Here is a 21,412-nt window from a genome sequence, read left to right as displayed (position 1 = left end):
AAAGAGTTGCCAGTAGGGCACTGAAAAATGGACATGTCTGGCAGGCAACTGGAAAATGAGTATGGAACTCAGAAGAGAGGTATGGGCTGGAGACAGTGATATCAGTGGATATATGGTGGCTGAAGTCATGGGAATGAAAAAGATGGGAAGTAATTAGAGAAAATACTCCTGGAAAGGAGAGAAGAGAGTATCAAGGAGCAACAAGTGACCAATAGTGCCAAATACACTAAAGTTCAAGAAAGATTTCTAAGCACATGCAAAGATGCTTAACATCAAAGACGAAGACTGTGTGATCTCACTTTATGTGTAGAATCTTAAAAATACTCATAGGGGTGCCTGGGTGGCTCAGTTAGTTAAGTGTCCAACTCTTGATTTCAGTTCAGGTCATGATCTCACAGTTTTGTGAGTTCGAGCCCCATGTCTGGCTTTGTGCTGACGTGCAGTGCAGAGCCTGCTTGGAATTCTCTGTCTCCCTCTCTCTCTGCCCCTCCCCCACTCGTGCTGTCTCTGTCCCTCTCAAAATAAATAAATAAATAAACTTAAAAAAATTTTTTTTAAACTCATAAAAAAGAAATGAGACTTGTGGCTACCAGAGGCAGGGGGTAGAGGATAGGGACATTGGAGGAAGGCAGTCCAAAGGTACAAAGTTCCCATCGTAAGAGAAATAAGCACTAGGGATGTAATGTACAGCATGATGACTACATGACAGTTAATGCTGCTGTATGATATACAGTAAAACTGTTTAGAGTTAATCCTAAGAGTTTTCATCACAAGGAAGAAATTTTTTTTTTTGCTTTTTACTGTATCTGTATGAGATGACAGATGCTTACTAAACTTAGTGCAGTAAACCTTTCACACTACGTTAAGTCAAACCATTATGCCATACACCTTAAACTTACACAGTGCTATATGTCAATTCTATCTCAGTAAAACGGGGGGGGGGAAAGATGTTCAATGTCATTAGTCATTATGGAGATATGGATCAAAACCACAATACCACTTCACATTCACCAAGATAGCTAGAATAAAAAAGATGAACAATAACAAGTGGTGACAAGGATGTGGAGAAATCATAACCCTTACACACTGCTGACAGGGTTATAAAATGTTCCAGTTGCTCTGGAAAACTATTTGATTGTTTCTCAGAAAGTTTTTTTTTTTAAGCTTATTTATTTTGAGAGAGAGAGAACATGTGAGCAGGAGAGTGAGAGAGAGAGAGGGCTGTCAGCACGTGCTGTCAGCATGGAGCCTAGTGTGGGGCTCGATCTCATGAACCATGAGATCATGACCTGAGCCGGAATCAAGCATTGGACACTTTGACTGAGCCACCAGGTGCTCCAAGTTTTTTTTAAACTTTTTTTTTTTTTAAGAGAAAGAGCCCACAAGTGGGGCAGGGGAGAAGGGCAGAAAGGGAGGGAGAGGGAGACGGAGAGGGAGAAGAAGAAAGAGAGAGAGAATCTCAAGCAGCCTCCACACTCAGCATGAAGCCCAACATGGGGCTCGATCCCACATCCCTGGGATCATGACCTGAGCAGAAATCAAGAGTCAGATGCTCAACCAACTGAGCCACCCAGGCGCCCCATCAAAAAGTTAAACATAGAGCTTCCATGTGTTACCAGCAATTCAACTCCTAGATATGTATCTAGGAGAAATGAAAACAAATGTGTACACAAAAGCTTGTACACAAATGTTCACAGCAGCATTTTTTGTACTAATCAGAAAGTGTAAATAATGCATATGTCTACAAACTGATGAACAAATTTTTAAAATGGGGTATATCTATACAATGGAACATTAGGTGATGATAAAAAGGGATGAAGTACTGATACATGCTACCACGTGGGTAATACATATTAAAACTGATCCCTTTAAATGCGTGAATTGGGAGCTCCTGAGTAGCTCAGTTGATTGAGCATCTGACTTTGGCTCAGGTCATAATCTCACGGTTTATGAGTTCGAGCCCTGCATCGGGCTCTCAGCTGTTCGGCTCAGAGCCTACTTCAGATCCTCTGTCCCCCTCCCTCTCTGCCCCTCTCCCCACTCACACACATGTTCTCTCAAAAATAAGTAAATATTTAAAAATAAATAAATAAGTAAATGCGTAGATTGTATAGTACGTGAATTATGTCTCTATAAAGTTGTTTAAGTAAACAGGCATTTCTGGAATGTGGCCACTTGATCCAGCAATTGGGAGGTTACTGGTACTTCTGTGGAAGGCAACTTCAGGGTTGTAAGGTATGAACAGGAAGTGAATAAATAGAGAAGAGTATATGAAAACATAGTGGTTAAAAGCATAGGCTCTGGGGCGCCTAGGTGGCTCAGTTGGTTAAGCATCCGACTCTTGGTTTCAGCTCAGGTCACGGTCTCACTGTTCATGAGATTGAGCCCCACATTGGGCTCTGTGCTGACAGCGCAGAGCCTACTTAGGATTCTTTCTCTCCCTCGCACTCTGCCCCTTCCTCTCTCTCTCTCTCTCTCTCAAAAATAAATAAATAACCTTAAAAAAAAAAAAAAGAGTTCAGGGCGCCTAGGTGGCGCAGTCGGTTAAGCGTCCGACTTCAGCCAGGTCACGATCTCGCGGTCCGTGAGTTCGAGCCCCGCGTCAGGCTCTGGGCTGATGGCTCAGAGCCTGGAGCCTGTTTCCGATTCTGTGTCTCCCTCTCTCTCTGCCCCTCCCCCGTTCATGCTCTGTCTCTCTCTGTCCCAAAAATAAATAAACGTTGAAAAAAAAATTAAAAAAAAAAAAAAAGAGCATAGGCTCTGGAGTTATATATACCTGGATTCACGTCTCTGCCACTTTTTAGCAGTGTGACCACCTTAGTGAAGTTATTTAAACGCTACAGGCTTATCTTATCTGTTTATCCATAAAAATAAGGATTATAATAGTACCCATTTCAGAGATTTCTTTTTCTTTTTTTTTTTTTTTTTAATTTTTTTTTCAACGTTTATTTATTTTTGGGACAGAGAGAGACAGAGCATGAACGGGGGAAGGGCAGAGAGAGAGGGAGACACAGAATCGGAAACAGGCTCCAGGCTCTGAGCCATCAGCCCAGAGCCTGACGCAGGGCTCGAACTCCCAGACTGCGAGATCGTGACCTGGCTGAAGTCGGCCGCTTAACCGACTGCGCCACCCAGGCGCCCCCAGAGATTTCTTAAGGTGAAATAAAACAATGCAAGTTAAACACTTGGAGCCACTGGTAATACTGCTACTACTATGATTATCGGCAACAAGTTTGAGGAAGAAAGAGAATTGAGCTGGAGGGGGAATGTAAGGCTATGAAAAAATCTTTACTTCTAATTTTTTTACTAACATCTCCACCTAAATGACCCACAGGTACTTCAGCTCTGTATTTTCAAAGTCGACTCTTACACCTTTCCATTCCTATTTCAATTTGATTTTTCTTTTTTCTTTTCTTTTTTTTTAGAGAGAGATAGAGTGAGGGAGAGGGACAGAGAGGGAGAGAGAGAATCTTAAGCAGGATCCATGCTCAATGCAGAGCCCAACACAGGGCTCGATCCCACAACCCTAGGATCATGACCCAAGCAGAAATCGAGAGTCGAACATTGAACCGACTGAGCCACCCCCAATTTGACTGTCTTTAAGTATTTATCCTTATAATTTGAATGACAGTTGGGCCTAACCAATGTATTCTTCCCTTGTGCGTGTCTAGCGCTCTGCCAGAGAATATAAAGATGAATAAGACATAGTCTCTCCAGGAGGTCACAAAGTGGTGGGAGATTTGGATATATAAATAACTGTATACAACATAGTAAGAGTCATAAAAGTTGATTTAATTGTGCTGGGGAGCACAGAGGATCAAAAAATGGTATTTTGGGCAGTCTGCATAAGTCTCCATGAAGAGATGATATGAATTGGTCTGGAAAATATGAATGGAAATTTATCACCAAAAGGGAAGAAAGGGCATTCCAGACAGGGCACAGACTGTGCAAGAGGCATGAAGAAATGGCAACAGGATATTTAGTGAAATGTGGCAGGAATCTCTAGTAGGTGTGGGAGCCAGGCATTGGACAGGAGACTAGATAAACGGGTCAGGCCTGCTTGTGAAAAGTCACAGAATCTAGGTACTTCTATTGTCCCATGTTTACAGATGACAATACTGAGGAGGCTGTGAGAGGCTGTCTAGGGTAACTTGTCTAAGAACTTGTCTAAAGTAACTTAATTAGTAAGTGGCAGAGCCATGACTCAATTCTCTGGCTGTACTCTTAATCCCCACGCTTATATACATGAATCTGTGCTCAAGGATCCAACTGGAGACCAGAAACTTTTATCTCCCCTATATGCAGAAGCTGTACTGTTTTCCCTCTTTTAAGACTCAGAGAGCAGATTTCTTTCTCCTTCCCTTTCCAGCTTTTGAGCAAAGGGAACAGATAATAGCCCCTATTAACAAATCTGTAGATCAAATCAAAGACTCACAACAAACACAGTCACAGGGACACACATTGCAGATTCCATCCACACTGTCTCTCCTTTCCACTTAATTAGGCCCACTTCTTCCTGCCACTAATCTCCATTCAATTGTTTCATTTCAAAAGATAGACTCCAAATTCTCCAGAGGATATATTCAAAAGTGGGACTAAAAAGAAGCAATAATAAATGACAAAAATGTGCACTAATTTTCTTGACCCCAAAATGCATAATACACTGTAGATCATTTCAGTCAGTCCAAGCTAGTCTGAATTTAGGACTAGTAAGGTGACTAGGTCACTGAAAGGTGACCTTTGCAGTCAAGGAACAGGTGATTCTTACCATTGTAGGTTGCACTGTTTTTCACAATTAGCTCCAAATGTTCTCTGAACTCTTCCCGAGATGGGTAGAGGCGTTTACGTACATTTTCACGGAGTGTCTGTAAATCCATTGGTCGAGTGATGATTTTGTAGTAGTCCTTTACAACCTTTGCATTGACTGGAGTGTGAAAAGGGTAGGTCTGTGCCAATAAGAAATAGCATTATCCGTGAGCAAAGAGCACTTGCCAGAGCCAATTCCTGAAGACTCACATTTTACCTGTCTACCTCGCCATCAACTCTTAAAGGAATCTTTCTAGATGAAGCAGGTAGGTGTCTGTTTCCTCTACTAAACTATTAAATAAACCCCAAAAACCAAAAAACTACATCTGAAAGAATTAGAGGAGTTCCTGGCCTGTACTCTACTGCCCTCTATCTGAAATCACAGACAAAACAAAGAGCCTTACCATTCCTACTGTAGACATGAATGCAATGAACTCACATTTGGAAGATCTCTCATGTCATTGATGATAGACTCCAAGATGGATGACAATGTCACCATTGGGTCTGTCCGGCGTCGGTGGATGGACTTATGAGGTCTCTAAGGAGAAACGAGAAATCAGAGTACTCCATTAGGTAGGAAAAACAAAAAAATAGTACTTTCTGGTTACAGCCTACAAATCTTGTAATGAACAGTATGCATAATTTTCAGGGCAAGGCCAAAGGGGGAGAATCTAAGGCTGTGCCAGAGCCATGGGTTAGAGGGCTGGAGGAATCAATGAGAATCCCATCTGGTCAGAAGGCAGCAATGCATATACTCACATTTAAGTAGTCACAGTGAACAGTGGTTCCAACTCGCCGTTTCTTCTTGGGAGGAAGTTGCTGTTTGGGGAACTTGAGAACCAGAGATTTTCTGCGAACCTCATCTGCACTGTAATCAATAACACTTTCATAGCATTAAGTCCGTATCTCTAGTCCCCAGGAAAAAAAAAAAAAAAAACGACTACAATGAAGAAGTCCAAAGTACCTGAGCATGAGCCTGGGGAGGAAAAAGCCAAACCAAAGGCCAGATATCCACATTCTAAGGCTCAGATCAGGCAAGGCCTCATATGATCTCCAAATAATAAAGAACTAGGCAAGCCACAACTTCACCTCAGTTTCCTATTTGGAAGATAAGGGAACTGGGATAAAGGAATTTCAAGAATCCTTCCAGCTCCAACATTCTACTTTAGGGTTCAAGGGCTAGGAAGCTGAACTTACTTACAATGGAAACAAGGAAGAAATTAAAATTTGGATTGAAATAAAAATGAGTTTTAGTTTCCCTCAATCATTAAAAGACCATCCACCTTCTTCCTTTCCGTTGTATAGAATCAAGAGGCTACATTTTCCTTTTCTAATGTGCTTCAAAACATACTATTACAGATACTGATAAATTAAACCAAGAATGGAAAAGAGTCCCGAACTTAATAGGAGTGATTTATAATATTGTACATCTGAAATTTACGTTATATACCAATTTTACCTCAATAAGAAAAGGAACAAATGAATATAACTATGTATCAAATTGATTATAAAAATGACACACAAAAAATCATTCAAATATATTTTAAATGTAATACCCTGACTGCACAACTTCAGTGGCATATAGCCTAAGGACAACAAACTAGAGCAAACACCTTGAATCTACTTTAAAGTTTTGTTGTTAGTGGTACTGGTATTGTAATTCTCAGACTATTTTGTACATAACAGATGTACAGACAGAGCAAATGATTCAACATCTTGATGCCAGGAACCAGAGAAAGGATACAAATATGAATGGGGGAAGAAGAGGAAGACTCTGTAGATATAATTTGAATTGGAGGTTTTGATATGAAGGTTTTGATATGTGATTTGCAATATATATTTATTTCCTAGTTCCATCCACTAAAAGCCTAGAAGCAAGGACATCTCAGTGGCAATGAGCATACTTAACACCTAAATCTTGGTTCTAAATACCATTCCCCAATAAAAGGAACCAGGGCTCTTTGAAGAAATGGCTGATTCTAGGTCTTGAACAAAGAAATTTCAAGGACAGCCTAGAACATTTTGTGTTGGAAAGCAAATAAGTTCTCACAAGGACACAGGATCTGGCTTTAAGAGGTCAAATTTGAGACAATATGGGGATCACAATTAAAATAGTGTTAATACAATGGAGTACTGTGTGGCAATGAGAAAGAATGAAATATGGTTTCATTCTTTGTAGCAACCTGGATGGAACTGGAGAGTGTGACGCTAAGTGAAATAAGCCATACAGAGAAAGACAGATACCATATGGTTTCACTCTTATGTGGATCCTGAGAAACTTAACAGAAACCCATGGGGGAGGGGAAGGAAAAAAAAAGAGGTTAGAGTGGGAGAGAGACAAAGAATAAGAGACTCTTAAAAACTGAGAACAAACTGAGGGTTGATGGGGTGTGGGAGGGAGAGGAGGGTAGGTGATGGGTATTAAAGAGGGCATCTTTTGGGATGAGCACCGGGTGTTATATAGAAACCAATTTGACAATAAATTTCATATATTAAAAAATAAATAAATAACATAAAATAGTGTTAATAAATTATATTACACTAAGTTTACAAAAGGAAGAATTTCAGAATCCATAGTAATACTCAAACAAAAAGGAAAAAAGAGCTCTTCTTTATAGAATGCCAGTTAATGTAGAAAGAATGCTATAATTAGAAAAACCATGGTTTTGCAACCCTCAATGTAATAACTGAGTTAGGCAGTGATCATCAACGGATGCTACACTACGGAGAGAAAGATTGTTAGGGAACAGGAGATTCACCCACGTGCTAATTACAAAGAGAAAAACATACCTTTATTATAAGAGAGTTCTGGGGACCACCACTTAAACAAAATGATCAAAATAGTGAGAAAGCCTGACATTATATGCTTCTTGATGTGGTGCAGTAAGTACATATTATCACCTATGTAGTAATCTTGCCAAAGACATTTAATCCAAATGTAATCAATGAGAAAACAGATAAATCCAGAATATGGGATATCTTAGGAGACAACTGGCCTGGACTCTTCAAAAAATTCAATGCCATGGAAACCAAAATAGGCAGAGAGAACAGTTCTAGATTAAGAAGTATTCAAAATACTTAATGTTTGAACTGGGATTGGATCCTAAACTGGAGGTGGGGCAGGCCAAAAAGGACACTAAGACAACCAGAGAAATTTAAATAAGAACCAAATACTAGATACTACTGACCCAATGTTAATTTTCTTAGGTATAATGGTATGTTATGTCCTTAGTCTTAGACAATGTGTGGTATTTATGAGTGAAACAGCAAGATGCCTGCAACTTATTTCCAAATAGTTCAGCAAAAAAAAGTTTTAGATACATAAAAATGAAACAAACGTGACAAACATTAACTGTAACTTTAGAGGAATGATACACTCTATTATTCTTTCAACTTTTCTGTAGGTTTGCAAGTTTCTAACTAAAAAGTCAGGGAGAAAATGTTTTTTAATTTAAAAACTTCTCCACTTGATTATCTGTTACATTCTCTGAGAGCAAGAGACAGGTAGGGATAACATAATTTATGTCTCCTTAATCTTTCTGGGTGGTCCATTATCAGAACACTGAGATTAGGGCGGGCGCCTGGGTGGCTCAGTCAGTTAAGCATCTGACTTTGGCTCAGGTGGTGATCCCGCAGTTTGTGGGTTCGAGCCCTGCATCAGGCTTTGTGCTGACAGCTCAGAGCCCAGAGCCCACTTCGCATTCTGCGTCTCCCTCTCTCTCTGCCCCTCCCCTGCTTGTAGTCTGTCTCTCTTTCAAAAATAAACAAACATTAAAAAAAAGAACACTGAGATTAAGGACTACAAATATAGTGAGTGCCTGGAAGTACTCTATGCCAGGCACTGTACTACATGCTTATATAACCTCTCATTTTACCTTCACAACTACGCTGGTAAAGGTGGTTTTATTTCGTAAATAAGGAAGTGGAGACTCAGTAAGTTAGGTAGCATGCCCCAAGGCAAGCAGGAGAGCCTAAGGAGTGCTTTATGACAAAAGACCACAATTTTCATTACTGGACACAATTACTGAGGAAAATCCATCAAAACGCCTATGCCCTCAGTTCCACTTCATATCAACCCCTGCCCCCTTCAACCTCCGACAGATCTCTCCACAGCGCTTTCTGTGTGCTCTTACCTCTCAATCAGCTGTTTCCCCAGGACGATCTTGGTCCCCTCAACCTTGATAAGTTCTTCATTATCATTATGAATGACAGTCTTTTCCAGCTCCTCCTCCTGCTCCTCGGTCATGGCAACAGGGTTGGAGGGTGGAGCATTTGTTTGATAGTAGAGGGGGCAGAATTTGTTTGTCCTCATGTGCCCAATGGCACCACAAGCCCCACACTTCAGCTGCAAAAGGGAAAGTATCGGCGTGTCAGAGGTAAACAGGCCACGTGAGATTTGCTTTACAAGATACATAGAAGGCAGGAGAGAAACAAAGGCAGGTGCAGAACTTCTGTTGTAACAGAACTGTTCTACACCTTTTAACCAGAAGCCACTAGACAAAAAGAGCGTGTATGGAAATGACACATTAAAAATAAAATACAGAGACTGGGCGTTTAAAAAAATTTTTTTTAATGTTTATTTATTTTTGAGAGATAGAGACAGCGTGAGCAGGGGAAGGGCAGAGAAAGAGGGAGACACAGAATCTGAAGCAGGTTCCAGGCTCTGAGCAGTCAGCAGAGAGCCCAACGAGGGGCTCGAACTCACGAACCACAAGATCATGACCTGAGCCGAAGCTGGACGCCTAACCGACTAAGCCACCCAGGCACCCCCAGAGACTGGACATTTAAAAAAAATCAAGTGAGGAAGAAAAGGGAGAGGATTTCTACCTTCAATTTAAGTTGTAAAGTATGAAAATGTTAAATACGCTGGAGAAAGTCTCTTGGAAGCCCAAGGTATATTTCCAGTCCCAAGGAAAAGGATAATACCAAGTCTCTATCTCAGCTTTGCAACTGACCTCAGTTTCATCTGTAAAATAGGGTCAATACTCTGTCATATTTATTGAATACCATATATAAGAAAAGAACTCGAGGGGCGCCTGGGTGGCTCAGTCAGTTAAGCACCTGACTTCAGCTCAGGTCATGATTTCACAGTTTGTGGGTTCAAGCCCCACATCGGGCTCTGTGCTGACAGTTCAGAGCCTAGAGCCTGGAGCCTGCTTCGGATTCTGTTGTCTCCCTCTCTCTCTGCCTCTCCCCTGCTTGTGTGTGCTCTCTCTCTCTCACATATAAATAAACATTACAAAATTTTTTAAAAAAGAAAGGAAGCTGAAAATATTTAAAGACCTCGGTCCATGTTACCAGCAATTTACATTTACTGAGAATTTCAGTTTATAAAGTGCTTCTCATGCATTGTATCACTTACTCCAACAACACTATGAGACAGGTATCGTATTTTATGGAAGAGAAAAACACGTATGGTAAGGTTAAGGTCACAGAGCAACTAAATGGCAGAACCAGAACCCAAAGCCAGATCTTCTGTTTCCAAGTCCATGGCTCTTTCCACTATATCGTAGTTCCCTCATTTTATTGTATACATTACAGTTACGTTGTAGAGTAATATCTGAAATCCTACCAAAGTTATGGAAAGCAACCTGTACTGTAGGTTTTTCTGTTACTTCTTTCAGTATGTACAATTTTAAAAAGGTGTGTGTGTGTGCGTGCGCACACACACACACAGATGTACACGTAAAAAAATCTATCTCAACCAGACCTATCTCAACTCCTAGGAAATATTTCCAACTGATGAAGTATAAAATTAATACCCAATGGCATCAGATTAAGTTGTTGGTACCAGTCACACTAGTACCGGTAACACCTGCCTGACAGCCACACCAACTCAAACTAGCTTTCCACAATACTGCCCTCATTCCCAGTTAGGGAGGATGCCAAAAGCTAAGGGAAAAAGTATGCTTTCTTCCTTTGCCTTGTTAGCTATGATTATGCCACATTAATACTTACTTTTAGGTCAGGACGCTCCTTCATTTTTTTGGGTTTCTTTTCAGGAGGACCCTTAAGCTTCTCCTTTTCCTGGTTCCGCTTTAGCCGCCTAAGCTGCTCTTGAATCCTCCGCCGTTCCTTTCGCATCTCTTCTCGATGCTGTTCATCAAAAAGGGCAAACTTTCGACTGAATGACAAGGAGGGAAATAGAACAGGACCATAAGCAAACAAGCCAAGAAGACTGTCCTGACAGCTAAACATCTCACAACTAAAGTCATCCATCCACACAGAAATAAAAGGGGCTGCCTGGCACTCCCACCTCCCCCGCTCATCAGCCTTCCACGTGCCAAGAGACACCTCTCTCAGAATGAGACATCCTGAGTAATCCTGGAGAGTTCTGCCAACCGACCACAATGCAAAGGACCCAGGTGGAACTGAAGATTCCTTTATTTGGTAGCAAGTCTGAAATTCTCCCTGTGGTTTGGCTCTGTTCAAACTCAAAGGCACCCAGTCAACACAGACAGCCAAGGACAACTGTACAGAAAATCCTGTCATTAAAACTCAAGCACCTACCTCATCCCCCTTTCCCACCTCTTTTTAATCATCCTCCTTATAATACTGGAAAGTGGTGAGTCAAACTCACATGAATTCCTCATCTTTTGTGGTCCGTATGCGTACATAGGCATCAATGACAGCTGGCTTTCGAACTGTCTCACAGCGAACATACTCTTTCCCCTCTTCATCTCGAAATGTGCGATAAATCTTGAGACAACGCCCAGTGGCAGAAGAGTTAAGACTAGTCACAGAAGCTGTGTCATCATCCCTGTGATTGTTTCCTGATGCTGCTGAACCTGCTGCTGCAAGGCAGAAAAAGATTTCCACACATTCCCCCTACCACCCAAACAGTCCTTTTCCTGGAGTTGAGTGGAAACCTCGAAGCTCAACATGTCACAAAAGTATGGTTCTACAGAAAGCATCAACGTCACCACCAGCCCGAAGTATACTGATTTGTCCTTTCCTGACTTCATTTTACCACTGCCAATGTTCCCATTTTTTATTAAGTACAAGAAGTTCTGAAAGGACCTCAAAGAACTATATGTTTGTTTTAGGGGACAAAAGAACAGTAGCTGTATTCGAAGTCCTCTAAATAGCAAAAGAAAGTCTAAGTAGCAAGTAGCTGATATTCACGTTAAAGAAAAGCACTCAATGGGGCGCCTGGGTGGCCCAGTAGGTTAAGTGTCCGGCTTGGGGTCAGGTCATGATCTTGCAGTTCGTGGGTTCGAGCCCCACGTCCGGCTCTGTGCTCAGAGCCTGGAGCCAGCTTCATATTCTGTGTCTCCCTCTCTCTGCCCCTCCCTTGCTCACACTCTGTCTCTCTCTCTCTCTCTCCAAAATAAACATTAAAAATAAATAATTAAATTTAAAAAAGCACCCAAGCACCAAGGGGGCAAAACTGTCCCAGAGAAACAAGTCCAGAGTCTCAAGGCCTAGAGTGTGCTTCTCAAACTTTAATGTGAATGAATAGGAATCGCCTGAGAATTCTCATTAAAATAGATTCAAATTCAGTAGGGTTTGGGGTGAGGCCTAAGATTCTGCATTTCTAACAAGCTCCCATGTGATGCAGATACTGCTGGTCCAGGACCACACTGATGGAAAGGCTTTATCACATCTTTACAAAGTAGTATGAACACAAAATTACATAAAGCTTTTACAGAGAGGAGTAAACAAAGGAAACACTACTAGGAGTGAGAACAGTCATTCAAATCTTCACCTGGAGTCTTTATCCCCTCTCTCACAGTATCTACATCCAAATTTTAAATTGCCTGCTTGACACCTATACTGGGAAAAGTCATGGGCATCTCAAACTCCATACGTTACTTCTTCCCTTCTCACACCTGGTTCTTTCTCTGAAATTTACTACTTTAATCAATGGGACCACCATCTTCCTAGCAGGCCCAGAATGAAATCTTAGGGTCACCTTGATTTTTCTCTTTTCATTCCCAATATCCTTATCCCAAACCAGTTCAGGCCTTAATCATCCCCACCCTCAACTTCTGCAATTTTTGGTTGACTTTTAACTCTTTTTAGGGTCTAAGACCCCTTTGAAAATCTTCTGAAAGCCATGGATCTTCTCCTCAGAAAAGGCACACTTGTACAGAATTTTACATGTGATTTCAGAGGGTTCAAGGGCAACTTCCCAAATCCATCCACAAATTCTGTATTACAAACTCTTCCTCTCGAGGAGGAATGCCCAGAATGCTCACGTGATGTACAGCACTGCTAGCCCTGGCTTGGACAGGCCTGATACACACGAGAGGCAGGTAGTGGACTGACCAGAGGCAGGTAGTAGACTGGCAGCATGTCTTCCATCTGTGCCCCACAGACAGACCTACAGTCCAGCTTGCAGTAATTGCTCTACCTCATCTACAGGCCTTTCTACACTCATCCCCTATTTCTTCTGCCTCCAGCTTTGCCTCAGTTATTAGTCTGCAGTTAGTTACACTTTTTCGATCCTTCTCTTTCTTGCCTGTGAAGCCACTACCCTCACCCAGTAGCATCCGCTGCAGTTCCTTCCGCTCCTGCTCCTCCCGCTCACGTGACAGCTGAGAGCTGGTTTTCTTATTCTGCAACATGTTCTCAATGTTCTTTCCCATTTCTTCGAAGTCACTGTCTTCAGCTGAGCTGCTGTCTGTGTCGGTTGATAATACTTCAGTCGATGACAAAACTCTAAAAAGAGAAAAAACAATGTGAAGCTAAGAGGAGGGAAAATATGAAAGTGTATAAAGGGCTGAAGAAATATGGTTTTAGGCAAGAGGAAGAAATTGGGAAATCAACCTTAAAAAGGAATACCCCAGGGGCGCCTGGGTGGCGCAGTCGGTTAAGCGTCCGACTTCAGCCAGGTCATGATCTCGCGGTCCGGGAGTTCGAGCCCCGCGTCGGGCTCTGGGCTGATGGCTCAGAGCCTGGAGCTAGTTTCCGATTCTGTGTCTCCCTCTCTCTCTGCCCCTCCCCCATTCATGCTCTGCCTCTCTCTGTCCCAAAAATAAATAAACATTGAAAAAAAAAATTAAAAAAAAAAAAAAAAAAGGAATACCCCAAATCCACTAAGACATGGGGGCCTTAAGAGAAAAGGGTTCCAAAGTTTTCCTAGACGTCTGTCAATAAGGTCAGTTTGAAATATGAAGCAGCACAGCAACTCTTTCAGAATTCTTTGAGAAAAACTGAGAAACATTTTTAATAGTGCAATACCATCCTCTCACAAGTAAAGCCTTCAGAAAAAACACTCACTATCCCCTATCACCACTGTAATAACTGCCAGAATAGAAGCCACAGAATAAGCCACAGAAGTTGCCACGGAACCTAGAGCTCATACCTAGCACCTCTTGCCAATTCAAAACCTTTGCCGAGTTGCTCTGAAAGGAGTAGGTGTCCTAGCAGTATTATGAACAACTACCACCCGATATCTCAGATACCTGACCCCCTAGTCACATGATCAGGTAACCTCCTCTTCATTATAATATACTGTCCAACACCCCTCCCCTATCCGGCTTGGATTTTCTAAAACAAACACACTTGTTCTGTAGGTCAAAGATGCGCTGACATTCCTCTTTGTAACGCTCTTGATGCTCAGCCACAGAAAACCTTGATCCACGGGCAAATTTACTCATGGGCCCCTCTCCAGAGCGGGCCTGTTCTGTTGACATTGTGCGTACCACATCGATCACTTCCCAACGGGACAACTTTTTAATCTACAAAAGAGGTAGACACACACATATACATAAATCATCAGATATTTCAAAGAATAAACCAAGGCACACGCTTAGAGAAATAGACTTACATACATACATACATACATACATACGTACATACATACATACATACATAAATAAAAATCATCCAGGGGCACCCTAACGGCTCAGTCAGTTAAGTGTCTGACTTTGGCTCAGAGCATGATCTCACTGCTTGTGAGTTTGAGCCCCACTTTGGGCTCCATGCTGACAGCTCGGAGCCTGAAGCCTGCTTCAGATTCTGTCTCCGTCTCTCTGCCCCTCCCCTGCTCGCGTGCTCTCTCTCAAATATAAAAAAAAAAAAATTAGGGGCGCCTGGGTGGCTCAGTCGGTTGAGTGTCTGACTTCGGCCCAGGTCATGATCTCACGTCCGTGAGTTCAAGCCCCACGTCGGGCTCTGTGCTGACAGCTCGGAGCCTGGAGCCTGTTTCAGATTCTGTGTCTCCCTCTCTCTCTGACCCTCCCGCATTCATGCTCTGTCTCTCTCTGTCTCAAAAATAAATAAACGTTAAAAAAAAAAATTTTAAAAAAAATTAGAAGTTTAAAAATCACCCAAAGCGGGTTAAACAGAAAGCTTTGAGAAAGCTAACTCCTGAAAAAGTATCCAAGATCCAGTATACTACAACCTACACCACAAAATTATCCACATAGTTCCTTACATCTGCCTCCCACCTTTTCCCTCTATACACAAAGCCCCTAGGAAACTCAAAGTTTCCCTCTTCCATACTCACCTCTTCCTCAGGCACGCCAAATTTTCGTAGAAGCTGCTTGGCATTTTTCAGAGAAAGGCGACGGAGATCTGCATCTGTTCCTGTCACTGTCTTCTTCACGGGCTGAGGCTCCTTATCATCCTACCTCAGACATAAAACAAAAAAGGCAAGAATTGTAATAAGCAGAATCCCTTATAACAGGCATCTAAGTCATCCTGTCAATTAGGTGTTTTCCAGATCCTCCACTCCTTAACTTCCATTTCTTCCTCCCTTGATATTTTAGCTTCTAGGACTTCAGAATAGTCTCACCTTCTGCTGTGTTGGTTTGTTTGGAATCTTGACATAGGAGAATCCTTCACCACACCCTGTAGGATCTGCCACCCCAGTCACCTCCAGGAGACACTTGCCCTTCATGGCAGCAATGAAAGCTCTTGTGGTGTTCCAAGGAGCAGTGCGAACCTGAGGTACAGAAAAAGATTCTAAGGGCCGTGGGAAATGTGCTCTATGTCTAGCCATACTTAGAAGGTTGGGGTGCCTGGGGGCTCAGTTGGCTGAATGTTTGATTCTCGATTTCAGCTCAGGTCATGATCCCAGGGTCATGAGATAAACCTGGGTCATGGGATGGAACCTGGGTTAGGCTCTGCACAGAGCATGGAGCCTGCTTAAGATTCATTCTCTCTCTCTCTCTCTCTCTCTCTCTCTCTCTCTCTCTCTCTCGCTCCCTCCCTCCCTCCCTCCCTCTCCCCCTACCCCCTGCCCCTCTGCCCTGCCTGCTCTCTCTCTCTCTAAAAAATAAAAAAAATTGGGGCGCCTGGGTGGTTCAGTCGATGGAGCATCTGACTTCTGCTCAGGTCATGATCTTATGGTTCGGGAGTTTGAGCCCCATGTTGGGCTCTGTGCTGACAGCATGGTGTGTGCTTCGGATTTTCTCTCTCCCTCTCTCTCCACCCCTCCCCTGCTCGTGTTCTATCAAAATAAATAAATGAACTTTAAAAATTTTAAAAAGGAATTTAAATACAAATCAAGATGTCAGTCAGCAGAAGGAAGAATATGTGGAACACTGGGGTACCCTTCAGTCTCATATCCCTTGGGATATACTGAGAGTTCTCAAAGATAGTGTAGCCACCCTCACGATGCTCAAAGAGGTTACACTGATGATGCATTTGATTGCCCCATTGCTCAAATGGCTTCTTTAGAATGACCAACATATTCTATAATTAAATGATAAGCATGCTTTACAAAGCACTGGCCTTAACTCTAGCAGCACCAAACCAAAGTCCATTCTACCTCTGCCACTGGTTTGATCAAAAATGTCTGTCCTCTTCTGAGACCCTGAATAGGATTTACTGACTGCTGCCAAATAAAGACAAAAGGAATGTGCTTGTCCACACAGACCAGTTAAGAGTATATACATGATTAGCTAAAAAGTGGCCAATTCTACTCAAGATTCAATCCTGAAGGCTACTTAACAAAATCTTTAATTTCTGAAATTCTCAGACATCCACTCATTTTTTCACTCCAACCCCAAAAGAACACCACGACTATGTTTCTTCACTCACTCTGACCTCACTACAATCATTCACTGATTTAACAAATATTTTTTGAACATCTACTACATTCCAGGCACTACTTTCTCACGGATCTCCTACTAGTGAGGAAGAGACAAATAACCAACCAAATTCAATACCGCACCACCAGTGCACTGACAGAAAAGTAAAAAGTGCTACCTGTACATTAAGAAGGGAAGAGTGATGATCCAATATGAGTAAAGGGTGGGAGTGAGGACAAGAGTCGGGGCAAGCTTCCAAAAGAATACAAACTGCAGGGGCGCCTGGGTGGCTCAGTCAGTTAAGCAACCGACTTCAGCTCAGGTCATGATCTCAAGGTCCGTGAGTTTGTGCCCCACATTGAGCTCTGTGCTGACAGCTCAGAGCCGGGAACCTGCTTCGGATTCTGTGTCTCCCTCTCTCTCTGCCCCTCCCCTGCTCATGCTCTGTCTCTGTCTCAAAAATAAATAAAAACATTAAAAAAAAGAATACAAACTGCAAATGAAGGTAAGATAGTAGAGGAGTGTCGAGATCATTTTCTAGGTAGAGGGAAGAGCAGTTGCAAAATCCCAGAAGGCAACAGAAAGAAATTTGGGAGACCAAGTGAACTTTAGCATATTTGGAGCTTAGAGTACAAGATGGGCAGTGGCAGGATATGAGAGGAGGTTAGAATTACATACAAGACCCAAATCATGTAGCTCCTTGTAAATAACATAAATAGCTTCTAAAAGAAACAAGGACCCAAAGGAAGTCTGTGGGCAAGAAAGTCATATACACGATCAAAATTTTGTTTTAATTTTTTCTTTTAATTTTTTAATGTTTACTTACTTTTGAGAGAAAGAGAGTGTGAGAGATAGAGAAAGAGAGAATGAATGGGAGAGGAGTAGAGAGAGAAAGAGAGAGAGAGAGAGAGAGAGAGAGAGAGAGAGAGATTTTGAAGCAGGCTCCAGGCTCTGAGCTGTCAGCACAGAGCCTGATGTGGGACTCGAACTCATGAACGAGATCATGACCTGAAGTTGGATGCTTAACTGACAGAGCCACCCAGGCACCCCTTAAATTTTTATTTTAAAAAGTCATTCAGCTTAAAAAAAATGGTGCTGGAATAATTAGACATTCATATGCAGGAAAAAAAAAACCTTAATCTATACCTTGCATCCTATACAAAAATTAACTCAAAATGGATCTAAATATAAGATCTAAAACAATAAAACTTTTACAAGAAAACATAAAAGAAAATCTTTGCAACCTTGAGTTAGATAAAAATTTCTTAGATACAATATCAAAACCACAAGCAACAGAGAAAACTGACAATTTGGACTTCTGCTCTTCATAAAACACTGTTAGAACAATTAAAAGACAAGCCACAGCCTGGGAGAAAATCTTTGCAAATCACATACCCAATAAAGGAGTCAGACCTAGAATGCATTTGAGAACTCTCAAAACTCAGTAAGAAGAAAATAAGCAACCAATTCAAAATAAAAGCGGACTTAGGCACCTGGGTGGCTCAGTCAGTTAAGCATCCGACTCTTGGTTTTGACGCAGGTCATGATCTCACAGTTCATGAGTTCGAGCCCTACATCAGGCCCTGTCTGCACTGACAGTGTGGAGCCTACTTTGGATTCTCTCTCTCCCTCTCTCAAAATAAACAAACATTAAAAAAATGTTTTAAGTGGACTAAAGAGATGAACAGGGGCACCTGGGTGGCTCAGTCAGTTAGGTGTCTGACTCCTGACTTTTTTTGGCTCAGGTCATGATCTCACAGTTTGTGGGTCTGAGCCCCGCACTGGACTCTGCACTAGCAGTGCAGAGACTCCTTTGGATTCTCTCTTCCTCCCTCTCTGCCTCTCCTCTGCTCGTGCGCTCTCTCTCAAAATAAATAAACTTAAAAAAAAAGAGATGAGGGCGCCTGGGTGGCGCAGTCGGTTAAGCGTCCGACTTCAGCCAGGTCACGATCTCGCTGTCCCGGAGTTCGAGCCCCGTGTCAGGCTCTGGGCTGATGGCTCAGAGCCTGGAGCCTGTTTCCGATTCTGTGTCTCCCTCTCTCTCTGCCCCTCCCCCATTCATGCTCTGTCTCTCTCTGTCCCAAAAAATAAATAAACGTTGAAAAAAAAATTTTTTTTTAAATAAAAAAAAAAAAAAGAGATGAACAGACACTTGAGCAAAGAAGATATCTGGATGGTAAATAAGCACATGAAAAGAAGCTCAACATCCTTAGCCATTAGGGAAATGCAAATGAAAACTGCAATGAGAGACCACTTGAAATCTGATGGAGAGCCATGATAATAATTTTTTTAAAAAAGGAAAAATAACAAGTGTCGATAAGGATGTGGAAAAACTGGAACTATCATACACTGCTAATAAAAATGTAAAAATAATTCAAGTCACTGTGGAAAACAGTCTGGCAGCTCTTCCAAAGGTAAAACACAGAATTACCATATGACCCAGTAATTCTACTTTTAGGTATTAAACCAAGAAAATGTGTCCCTATCAAAATTTATACATAAATATTGATAGCACTTTTATTCATAACAGCCAAAAACAGGGGACAACCAAAATGTCCTCTCATAGGTGATCAGCTAAACTGTGATATTATGGAGCACTACACAGCAATAAAAAAGAACAAATGAGGGGCGCCTGGGTGGCTCAGTCGGTTAAGCGGCCGACTTCAGCTCAGGTCACGATCTTGCGGTCCGTGAGTTCGAGCCCCGCGTCAGGCTCTGGGCTGATGGCTCAGAGCCTGGAGCCTGCTTCCGATTCTGTGTCTCCCTCTCTCTCTGCCCCTCCCCCGTTCATGCTCTGTCTCTGTCTCAAAAATAAATAAAACGTTAAAAAAAAAAAAAGTTAAAAAAAAAAAAAAGAACAAATGATCAATAACCTGGATGAATCTCCACATAATTACAGAGGAAAAGAAGACAGACAAGGAAGAATATATACTTTCAACAAATGATACTGGAAACATAATATCCATGTGCAAAATACTGAAGCTGGACCTGTACATTACACCATATACAAAAATTAACTCACAGTGGGTCAAAAACCTAAGTGTGTGAATTAAAAATATAAAACTCTTAAAAGAAAACATAGAGGAAAAGCTTCATGACACTAGAATTGGCAATGATTTCTTGGATATGGAGCCAAAAGTATAAGCAACGAAAGAAAAATTAGATAAATTGGACTGTATCAAAATTAAAAACTTCTCTGCATCAAAGGATACAACAGAATGAAAAGGCAACCTACAGGATGGGAGAAAATATTTGCATAGCATGTACCTGATAAGACATTAATATCCAGAATATATAACGAACTCCTGAAACTCAATAACAAAAAAACCTGATTCAAAAAAGGGCAATGAACTTGAATACACATTTCTCAAAATAAGATCTACAATTGTCTAATAAGCACATGAAAAGATGCTCAACATCACTAATAATTAGGGAAATGAAAATCAAAATCACAATGATATATCACCTCACACCCATTAGCACGGCCACTATCAAAAAAATAATAAATAACAAGTGTTGGCAAGTGTGGAGAAATTGAAATTCTTATATACCATTGATAGGAACATAAAATGTTGTGGATGCTTTGAAAAAAACAAAGTCTGGAGGTTGCTCAAAAAATTAAAAAATAGAACTACCATGTGTTCCAGTAATCCTCTTCTGGGTATATACACAAAAGAACAGAAAATAGAATCTTGAAGAGATATTTGTACAACCACATTCATAGCAGCACTATTCACAATGGCTAAGAGGTGGAAGCAACCCAAATGTCCATCAATGGTTGCATGCATAAACAAAATGTGGTATATACATATAATAGAATATTATTCAACCTTAAAAATGAAGGAAATTCTGATATATGTCACAAGACGGATGAACCTTGAGGATACTATGCTAGATAAAATAAACCAGTCACATAAAAACAAATACTGTATGATTCCACTTAGCTGGAGTACTTAGAGTAGTAAAATTCATAAGAGACAGAAAGTAGAATGGTGGTTGCAGAGGCTAGGGAGGGAGGAATGGGGACTTGCTGTTTAATGGGTAACAGAGTTTCAGTTTTGTGAGATGAAAAGAGTTCCAGAGACTGGGCATATGACGGCGTGAAATGTACTGAACGTTACTGAATTGTAAACGCTTTAAGGTTAAGATAGCAAATTTTATGTTATGTATATTTTACCACAACTAAAAAAATGAAAGAGTACTTATTATACGAGTCCATTTATCTAAAATTCTAGAAAACGTGGGGCGCCTGGGTGGCACAGTCAGTTAAGCTTCTGACTACGGCTCAGGTCATGATTTTGTGGTTTTGTGAGTTTGAGCCCCGCATCAGGCTCTGTGCTGACAGCTCAGAGCCTGGAGCCTGCTTCGGATTGTCTCCCTCTCTCTCTCTGCCCCTCCCCGGCTCACACTCTGTCTCTCTCTCTCAAAAATATATAAACATTAAAAAAATAAACAAATAAAATTCTAGAAAATATGAACTGATCTATAGTGACAGAAAGCATCAGTGGTTGTCAGGGCACAAGGAGGGTGATGAGAAGGGAGGAGACAGAAGAAAGGAATTTCAAAGGGACGCAAAGAAACTTTTGGGGATGACAGATATATTATCTTGTTATGAGGATTCA

At 41.5% G+C, this 21,412-nt stretch overlaps 1 protein-coding gene across 7 annotated transcripts in view; it reads right to left on the bottom strand.

Moving 5' to 3' along the window:
* TAF1 (TATA-box binding protein associated factor 1) overlaps positions 1-21,412 on the bottom strand; it is an 85,457-nt gene that overhangs the window by 47,127 nt on the left and 16,918 nt on the right. For 6 of the 7 annotated variants that reach the window (XR_007148878.1, XR_007148879.1, XM_047843440.1 and 3 more), the window contains exons 19-28: positions 15,551-15,700; positions 15,263-15,382; positions 14,317-14,492; positions 13,292-13,470; positions 11,387-11,600; positions 10,765-10,930; positions 8,940-9,151; positions 5,566-5,674; positions 5,246-5,344; positions 4,769-4,946 (exon numbers count right to left, since the gene is read on the bottom strand). Coding sequence is in view for 5 of the 7 variants with exons in the window: in XM_047843440.1 (XP_047699396.1) it covers positions 4,769-4,946; positions 5,246-5,344; positions 5,566-5,674; positions 8,940-9,151; positions 10,765-10,930; positions 11,387-11,600; positions 13,292-13,470; positions 14,317-14,492; positions 15,263-15,382; positions 15,551-15,700 (1,603 nt within the window). In the remaining 2 variants the exon portion in view is untranslated. The remainder of the gene's footprint in view (positions 1-4,768; positions 4,947-5,245; positions 5,345-5,565; positions 5,675-8,939; positions 9,152-10,764; positions 10,931-11,386; positions 11,601-13,291; positions 13,471-14,316; positions 14,493-15,262; positions 15,383-15,550; positions 15,701-21,412) is intronic. The other variant, XM_047843441.1, reaches the window with a different exon arrangement.

The sequence above is a fragment of the Prionailurus viverrinus genome, chromosome X, assembly GCF_022837055.1.
Source record: "Prionailurus viverrinus isolate Anna chromosome X, UM_Priviv_1.0, whole genome shotgun sequence".
Lineage (NCBI taxonomy): Eukaryota > Metazoa > Chordata > Mammalia > Carnivora > Felidae > Prionailurus > Prionailurus viverrinus.
The sequence above is the reverse complement of the archived record's forward strand: the minus strand, read 5'-3'. Positions and strand labels throughout refer to the sequence as shown.